General features: G+C 37.5%; 1 protein-coding gene and 1 pseudogene across 2 annotated transcripts in view; both read left to right on the top strand.

The window, feature by feature from the left end:
• Positions 1 to 798, top strand: part of LOC148716894 (uncharacterized) — a 31,422-nt pseudogene extending 30,624 nt beyond the window's left edge. Inside the window, exon 6 of the transcript XR_015995281.1 lies at positions 1 to 798. This exon is cut by the window's left edge and continues 3,183 nt beyond it. The product of XR_015995281.1 is annotated as an uncharacterized LOC148716894 (transcript).
• Positions 799 to 5,247: 4,449 nt separating this feature from the next.
• Positions 5,248 to 10,000, top strand: part of LOC148716897 (uncharacterized) — a 55,340-nt gene continuing 50,587 nt past the window's right edge. The window contains exons 1-2 of the mRNA XM_088744905.1: positions 5,248 to 5,698; positions 8,283 to 8,645. Coding sequence (XP_088601031.1) covers positions 5,464 to 5,698; positions 8,283 to 8,645 — 598 coding nt within the window. The 5' untranslated portion in view covers positions 5,248 to 5,463. The remainder of the gene's footprint in view (positions 5,699 to 8,282; positions 8,646 to 10,000) is intronic.

The raw sequence follows: 10,000 nt of genomic DNA on the forward strand, positions 1-10,000 counted from the left end.
TTTTTGGACCTGGTCATACCCAGTAGTTAGGAAATGATTCCATAGCATTGGAACTGACTTACCAGCATAGAAACTTTGGTAAATTAATATTTTTGTTCAAGTAGCTTGTTTTTGTCTTCAATTTGTCAATTTTTCTTGACAACTGTGACTTAATTTAGTCTCAGCTATGGATCAACAGCTCCAGTGAGAATGGTTGCATAAAGCAATAACATATTAGCTGATTTTAGCTTTGCTCTCATTAACTATCAAGTGATAGAAACTACAAGCTGATAATGTTTTCACAGTGAGGTAAAAGTACACATTTACAGAGTAAATGAAATGTTTTCAGAAATTTTTCTTAAAACGAAAGATTACAAGAAGAAAGCTTAATTGTTTTAGTCTTTAGACTATCGTACATGTTACTTCACAATTCATCAAGCTTGTTTTCAAAGACAAATATGTATTCAAAGAAATCTCGGATTTTTTGTTGACAATATAAAAAAGAAAATTAACTGAGGTCCTTTTGACTTGACAAGAAGACATAAAATATAATTACAGTTTATTGGATTATTTGTTCTAAATTTCTCTTCATGTTAGCTGAATTTGGTCCTTATCAATAATCAATCAATAACAGAAGCTGATAATCTAATTTTTTAACAGTACTGTTAATAACTTTTATAACATTTATGAACATTTTATTGCTAACTTTTTTTAATAGAAAAAATGGTTGTTATAAGAAAAAAATTAAATTTACTGGGCCTTTAAATTTGTAGTTATATTTGGTGTATGTAACAAATTAAACATCAAAGTTAAAGTAAAGCCATTTTCTTTGCTGTCAATCTCATTGGGGTTCACATGTACCCATCTAGGGTGGATGGGAAGGGTGCGGGCGACCCCATGTTAACTATCATATTTCCTCCAATGGGGGCCCTCAATCTAATAAGCACCCTCTTGCAAACAAACACCCAACCCCTAGTCCATAATGTCAAACAAGCACTCCTGAAATAATTCCCTTCCCCTCTTTTTCTGAGATGGTGGGGACACCAGTTTTTATTGCCATTTGGTCTCAATTTATAACTTTGTAACTCTTTAACTCTATCATTAAGTGGTTAAGCGAAAATACAGAGGCACCAGAGCAGGTAAAAAGGTTCGGAATAAGTTAAGTTCAAGAGCCCGCAAAATCCCTGTTATTATATATGGGAAATTAACGTCTCCTACCCCAACCCTGCAGGAGACGGGACCTCCATTTATTCGTCCCTATCCGAGAAGACTAGAATATCTAACCATTTCTTGATGTTGTAGAAAGGTAGCAAATTCTTCTCAATTATTTTAAGACCTTGAGTGTTGGTCCGGCCTGGGCTCGAACCCTCGACCTCCCGCACAACAGTCCAGCGCTCTATCCATTGAGCTAACCGGGAGGCGGTTATTAAGTGAATGTAGTCAATCGAGACCCATATCACTTACAAATGTAATCATGAGAATTTTTGAAAGAGTCATGAAATATTTCCTACTCTGCGCAGTCATCTATTGGGCCTAATCAGTTTGCCTACAAAAGGGGACAAAATACTACATGTCAACATTTCTGGTTAAAATGGTTGGATAAAGATGCAGACTTTGTTAAGGTGTATTCTTTCGATTTTAGTAGAGCTTTTAATATTGCTCATCATCAGATTGTATGTAATAAGCTAAAATCATATGATATTAATCCTTATGTTATTAACTGGATAACTAATTTCTTGATTCACCGTAAACAGAGAGTCGTAGTTGATGGTGTTACAACAAAGTTCACTGCAATTGGCAGGATTGTTCCACAGGGGACTGTCCTAGGCCCAGTGTTATTCTCCATAATGGTTAATGACATAAATGTTGTGAATCCAGAAACAAATCTGCTCATTATGTATGCAGATGACATCAGCCTGAGCATTCAGATTGGGCCAAATTTGCCTGATGACTCATCAGTGAGGGAAATTAAAAACATTAAGCTTTGGTCAAGTATGAATCGTATGAAGCTAAATTTGACCAAAACATGGGACTTAGTAATGAGAGGAAAGACCCAAAAAACCCCTCCGGGAAATTTAACTATGATCGAAAGAAAGAATGAACTTAAATTATTGGGAGTAACCTTTCATGAAAATCCATGCAACTGGGATAGTCATTTTCACAATATGATGGATAAGGCTTATTCAAGACTCTTTATCCTTAGTGATTTGTAAGTACGATGGGTACACTTTAGAAGAACTTACGATCTTATTTCGTAGCTTGATTATGTCTGTATTTACATACGCAGTTGAGGTATGGGCATGTGCTTATGGTTGAAAATACCTCTCTAAGATTGATAAATTCTGTAAGCGAGCATGGAAATATGGTTACACCAAGGATCGCATATCTATCAACGATGTAATTTTAACTAGGGATAAACAATTCTGGGAGAAAGTCACACATGTAAACGCGCATTGTTTGGCGGATCTCCTTCCCAGCAAACGTGCACGTCCTTTACGCCAGCGTGGTCATGATTATACGTTGCCGTGTGTTCGCACAGAGCATTTCAAGCGCTGTTTTATAAATAGGTCTCTTTTTAATTTTATTTAGTTTAATGTTTGTAGAGATCCGTTGTAAACTTGCACGTATGCCTGCAAGTGTTTTGTTTGATCTATAATAATAAAGACTTCATCATCATCGTCATCAACGACTCCCAGAAGGGATTAACCTGCAACTTCTCGTATTAATAACCAGACATTATCCAGCAAACAGGTAATGAGAATAACAACAAACATATGAAACATAGGTATGAACTGCGGTTATGAAACGTATATGTGCACGATCCTTCGCAGTAAAGCACTATTTGAGCAATAGTGAAAATCAGACCTGAAAAAAATTTCAGGCCTGTACGGGATTCGAACCACTGACCTCTGCGATACTAGTGCAGCGCTCTACTAATTGAGCTAACAAGCCAACTGGGAGCAGGCCATCAAATTAATTCGACATAAACCCGTAGATGATAAATCAAACAACAACAAACATATGAAACATATGTATGAACTGCGGTTATGAAACGTATATGTGCACGATCCTTCGCAGTAAAGCACTATTTGAGCAATAGTGAAAATCAGACCTGAAAAAAATTTCAGGCCTGTACGGCTTGTTAGCTCAATTGGTAGAGCGCTGCACTAGTATCGCAGAGGTCAGTGGTTCGAATCCCGTACAGGCCTGAAATTTTTTTCAGGTCTGATTTTCACTATTGCTCAAATAGTGCTTTACTGCGAAGGATCGTGCACATATACGTAGGTAATGAGAATAATCGAATTTACTAAGTAAAAGTTATGTTGATCTTACACCAAATTCTTCTGACTAATTTACAAGGAAATGTGTTACAGGTACAGAGGAGAATTCAGGCAAACTTTCTTGCGCACTGCACTAGATAGCAATGGAAACTTTCATGCACAAACCAACATCGAGCTTTTTAACCGAGAGACATAACATATGGTCAACAAGATGATGGAAATAGAGGGCTCTTAACACAATCTAATGACTTACTAGGTGATGTATATATCTTATTAACCAAGCGCGAGGGCCGTACTGGGAGAATATCGGCCCGAGGTCTTGACAGTACGGACCGAGCGCAGCGATCGGTCCGTACAAAAAAGACCGAGGGCCGATATTCTTCCAGTACGGTCCCGGGCAAGCTTGGTTAATAAGAGATTTATCATACGACTGAAGTTCAAAAGGACACAAGTGCGGTATCATTTAGGACAATTCGGGACAGTGCCCGGTCCAATACTGAGAGAAGATTGACCGGCAATAGAACATTTTGATTGGTTGATTTTAGTTATTGGCCCTCTGACTGCCCGAGTCGTGTAATAAATGGCATTATGGCTTTAGAAAGTTCTTGAAAGCAGATCCCTTGCCAATATCATGATCATGCGTCACACGCAACTCTGAAATCGTTAATTTTCTCGATTGACGGCGAGTGTATTGCTGAGTAACTATTCCCAGTATTAGACAAATTTTCAGTCCCGCCTTGGGCCTAGTTCTGACGGCGCACTTCAGAGCCGAATCGAATTCAACTTTAGGCTGACCTAAAGTAGTTAATCCTCGCTGAATTTATTCAGACGCCTAACTTATTTCGGCCGAAATTAATTAGCTGAAGAAAATTTGTGGCCGGGGCCGGCGCAGTTTAAAGTAACAAATTCAATAAGTGTTATAAAGAACGAAAGTTATTTGTATGGCATAGTCGTTGTAAGGAAGTTTTAAGTATTTTACTTGGTCACCTCTTTAAAGAAGTACCTAAAATAAAGTCCGGCAGTTGATCAGTAAGTGTTTATGCACGACCAAATGTACTTGCTTGAAATGTGAAATTTCAATATGCAATGAATGTTGAATTCTTGAAGGAATAAAAGATTACCATGTTAGTAAAAGCGTCGTCTTTGCGAGCGATACACAAAAAAGGCGAGAAAGGACGTTGCTGACGCAGCGGACAACTACATAATGCCCAAAGAACCGTGAGGGCGAAGAATCAGCATCGTTTTGCTCGGCCCTTCAAGCCGCCATTTTTCTTCTGCAACATTTTTTTTGCACATGCTCACATGTAAAAACGGCAAGAAAAATACATTGAAATAATTTATGGATTTGATTCGGCTCATGTGAAGTATGGCGTCGGAATCACAGCTGGTCTACAGCCGTTCTTCCCAGCTGAGTAAGACGAAATTAGTTGATTTAGCTGATCTATATTAAATCAGCCTTTCCGAATTGATTTAGACCCCGTACTTCACATGAACTTAATTCGTTGATTTCGGCTCGGCTCGGCTGAAGTACGGCGTCTGAACCGGGCATCAGACATTTATTTGTCTTATTTCTTGGATTTCTCATCAGTTCTGTTTTAGTGTCGCCAATTCACCAAGTCGTCGTGCTGATCTCCATAAGAGTGGAGACAAGCAGGCGATTGTATTGTTTTCATTTTCCTAGTTCAATCGAAAAAGAGGGAGTTTCTTTAAACATCTAACGATAAAAATTGCGACAAAAATTTCCTAAAAGGGCCAAAAACGTACTAAACATTTGTTGACAAACCAAACGTCGAAAAGTCGTGACCAAATTTTTAATATCCTTTTGCGAAATGTTTTGACGCAATTTGTTATCGTTAAATAGTTCAATTTACGTAGATAAATTTTGCTTGAAGTCACGTTCTTGCTTTCCTTAATTTGTTTCTGGGATCACCATCTGCCTGATTGGTTCCAAATATATATCTCGCCACCAGGCCCATAGATAAGAAGATTTATATGATCTTCCGCAATCACCGTCCCAAACGTTTTCTCTCAGATCGCAAAGACGAAATTGTAATTTAGAACTGTTGACTCGATTTCTTTACGAGAAGAAAGTCATCGTCATCTAAAACTATTTTGAAATTATAGGAGGCCGAGAGAAGGGAATTTCATACTCTTTCCGTTATTTCCGAGAAGTCTTGATAAGATACAGGCGAGTCAACCGACTATGATTGTGAAAGAACTTCTCTTACTTTTGCTCTTTTGCGGAGCGGGATTTACCTCAACTGTTTTAGAAGAACGGGAACAGAGATTACAATGCCGTAAACAAACGGTATTTTGTCCTTGCAAGGACAGCCGAGGAATTACTGGCCATGTGCTCGTGGAAACATGTAGTGACCTAAACGATCCCAATAATCCGCTTTGCCAAGGGAAAGCTTTATTCTCAGAGGAGTGTGGAAAAGGTGAGCTTGTTGATATTTCACTGCAATTCAAGTTGTATGTCAAAATTACGGTGCTACTTTAATGTGGTTCGTTAAATCAATTCAAAGCCTTCAAAGGAAAGTAGAGCTTGAGAAATTGCAAAACATGATGATGTTAATAATAACTCAAAGTGCTCTATGAGCAAACTCGAGCATAGACAGATGACTTAAATCATTACATGTTTGCGTAGAAAGTGGTTTGTTTCAGTGTAAGTAATCTGATCGGCGCAGTTTGGTGTATCTCTAAGCAATCTGATCGGCGCATTTTGTTTGGGTGTATCTCAATTCTCAAAGCAATGTGTTTAGTGCATTTTTTGGTGTATAACAAACCAATCAGATTGTAGAATTTTGTATATCGCACCAATAAGAGCGTTCTTGCTAATTTGTGGTTTGACAGGTCTTCAAATTTCAGCGAATCAACGCGCGACTCGGAGAGAGCGGTTCGCGAACTAAGAAACTTAGAAACTTTATTAAACCATTAAACTTCATAAGTTGTACTGATATCTACTTAATTATTATTATTAATCTAATTATTATTATTCTTATCTACACGTTTTACAAGATATCAACATCATGTTCATGAAGACTGTTCACGCCCGCAAATAGCAGGAGCTAGTCGAGGCGGGCTGGAATTAGTGGAACAGCAGTAGTGATAGATTACAAATAAAGCTTAAACATAATTTTATAACATTTTCAGATAAAGACAGCCTTTTAAAACTTGTATATATAACTGCATCACTAAACAAAAGAAAATAGAAACACTATAGAATGTAAAATATGAATTATAAAGCCCGTTTACAATTAGTTATTTTTTGAAGTAGAAGGGGCAATTCAACATAGTAATCCTCAGCCTCTAAGAACGAAAATAAAATGTCCTTAAAAAGTTTCTTGAAAGCTCTTTTCGGGAGCTGTCAAAGGGCATCGCAAATGGAGCTCCAAAGTTTAGCTCCGAAGGTAACAAAAGAGCCCTGGCTTTGATTCAATCTCGATGGATTAATATAAAAATTGCCGGAAGAAGAGAACCTCGTATCATGATTATGCTTTTCAGTAGCTTGAATGAAAAGATTACTAATGTTGGTAGGAACAGTTAGACATGAGACGTCAAACATAATTGAGGAAACTGATTCAACCTATGACATATTTATGGGAAGGATTTTTGAGGAGATAAATAAAGGCACCGCATGTGCTCTGTGTTCAGAAAAATATATCAGCCGAAGAACACGTTTTTGTTGGACGAGGATTTTTTTGTAAATGGAATTTAGCAGCTTGGCCCTAAGGAAACGCATTAGTCGTGTTGGGAAAGCGGTGGAGTTGTGATCGTTGTACGACTATGGTTATTCTTCGTTCTGAAGGAGACTGAGTGGAACATGAGAAAATTTTTGAATCAAATATTGCATGAGATGTTGAGGGGAGCAACTTCACAATACCTGGCCACTATTGACCGCTATGAATGGATTGCTCCCGCGGTCTCAATGTCGAAAAATTCTTTAAAGAGAGGACATTTAAACCAGTGGTCCGCCATTCAAGCTTTCCCTAAGTCGAAGAATAATGAAATGATATGGCCGTTAAACTAGTGCAACCGCAGTCCCGCGCTCGCGAGTTCGAAGAATGATATATATTACACATGGTCACCCTTGGACTGGAAAGGGTTAACCTGCTTACAAGAGAAAATTCTGGAATCATCTGGAAAACTTATTTATTTTTCACTTCTGGGTGGTAAATGGTTCAAACCCTGACAAGGAAGACTTTCAATTTGGAAGTTAAACTAAATATTTTATGTTTTCATAAATGTTAGCATGGTATTATCAATCATAATTAAAGATTGGGATGTGTCAATTAGCTCTTTGTTGACACTTTGATGTCTATTGACGAAAGCTGTTAGTCAAAGTTTGAGTTTTCAGGACAAATTTGACTGAAGCTCAAGGGAAAGTAAAATTATTTTAAGTAAATGGGGAGTTTGATGTAATATCGTGTTTGAATTAGTGGGGTTCTACTTTACATTGTTCATTTGACTAGTTTTTGAATTTTGCCACAAGTGTCATCATAAAATGGTGTTAAACCAGTTAGGTCAAGGCCAGAGTTATGAAGGGGCTTTGCATTACTGGTGCAATAGTTGTGTGTTGGTTAACACAGCTGGCTATTTGCATGTTGATTGAACTTTGTTATGGTTTCGATTTGAAATTTCATGTTGGTCAAAATACTAGATAATTTGAGAGATTTTGGGGGTAAAATAGTAAAGGTGGAGGCAAACTTGTGTTACTGCAGGGGACAAAGGTGGTCAGGCAAACTTGCTATGTGGTGAAACCTCCAGCTACTTCAGAAATAATTTTCAAATTAATAAAAAGTAATTCAACAAACATGTTTCAGGGCATTGTTTATAGATATTGTTTCAAGTAGGGTGTGTTGTATAGAAAGAGTAATTGCATACATGCCAACTCTTCTGGATTATCCAGTAGTCTCCTGGATACAGAATAAGTCTCCAGTATTCTGTGTGGCTCACCTGATAGGTACTGTAATAGTTAACACCCTCGTAATGATTAATTATTTTAATTGCTTTCTAATTTAGTGAACTTTTCATCAAAGCGGCACAGACGTGACACTGGAAATTGTATGAATGGAATCATACCAGGATCCCCCCACACCTCAGATAAAGACCCTCAAGCACTAATGATCAGTGGAAGTAGTATAACGCGTCATGTGGATGACAGCCCCACATTTGAATGCCAAGTCCATTCAAACTTTTCAGCAAATGTAACTTGGCTGTTTAATGGCAAACCTCTGGAAAAAAAGTGGCATTATTCATTTGCATCTTGCAAACGAAATTTACAAGTCAAATACATTTCAAAAAGTGATGCAGGATTCTACACATGTGTTGTGACAAATGAGAAGGGGAAACAGGCATCAGTTCGTGTTAAGTTAAACGTGAATGGTAGGTAACCACCTCTAATGGTTCGTACTGTAATCTTTGGAGCAAGCTTTTCCCCCTCAAAGCTGACACCCACATATAACACATGTAGCTTAGCCAGGTCATCCCCTAAAAACAACTCATGAGTTTGGTAGAGAAATATCTGAACCTTGTCTCATTACATCGGGTGTCCCTCAAGGGTCAATCCTTGGCCCTTTACTCTTTATCCTTTTTGTCAATGACCTTCCTACAGTTTGAGAGCGATGCCAGATTCTCATGTACGCTGACAATACAGTTATGTATTTTGCCTCTTAAGTAACGCCCAAGAAATCAGTAGTACTTTTACCAGTTAACTTGCCAAGGTCATTGATTGGCTTGTATACAATAGTCTTTTTATTCACCAAGGAAAAACAGAATGTGTTTTATTTGGTACTGGTTCTAGATTAGCAAATGCTGATCTCTCTGTGAATATTGATGGTTAGGAGCTAACACGGGTTGCTGAGTATAAATATCTAGGAGTAATTTAGGATGAGTCGCTTTCATGGAACGCACATGTGAATTATTTAATTATCAAAGTCTGTAAGAGATTAGGAATTCTTGGCCGCACTAGGGGGAGCATTGGTATGCATACTGCTGGTATAATTATAGATCATCAAGTATTCTTCCTGTTCTTGATTATTGCGATACCGTTTGGAATTTTTGCGGACGTATAAATGCTGATAATTTAGAAAAACTACAGAGACGTGCGGTAAGCATTATCATGAAAACCAACAATGGTGATGAAGCACTAGCTCACCTTAGATATAATACGCTGGAGCTTAGACGGGAGACTCATGCATTAAACCTTGTGAAGAAATGTCTTAATAAGCGCTGCTCGCAATTTTTAATGGATTACTTTTCTTTTAATAGAGATATTGTGCAGAGAAAAATGTGGCAAAGTGTTCATCTCCGTTTTCCCTCTATCGAACTAGAATGTACGAAAAAAGCTATTATCATGGATGTGAAGTTTTTAATCGTAACTTGTAGTTTTTATCAATGGTTTTAATAGTTTTAATGCAGTTTTAGGATATCTTTCTATTAGCTTAGTTGGACTAGTTTCATGTATTTTTAACTTTTTTCATTTCTTTTTGTTAGGGCCTCTAAGGATATCAGTTTTCGTAACTGTAGGAGTTACCCTAACTAAATAAAAGTATCTTCTTCTTCTTCTTCTAAATTGAAGGGATGAACTATTATCCTTAAATTATAATAGAGACTGAGCGGGCTTAAGTGCTATATTCTAGTGCTATATAGAATTATCTCTTTAATGTGTGTCTGATAGGTTTAATTTAGGAAACTGTTGAAATGATCTCACAGAACTGACACATGCTAAAGGCAGACAA

The sequence above is a fragment of the Stylophora pistillata genome, chromosome 14 (genome assembly GCF_964205215.1).
Source record: "Stylophora pistillata chromosome 14, jaStyPist1.2, whole genome shotgun sequence".
NCBI classification, from domain to species: Eukaryota; Metazoa; Cnidaria; class Anthozoa; order Scleractinia; family Pocilloporidae; genus Stylophora; species Stylophora pistillata.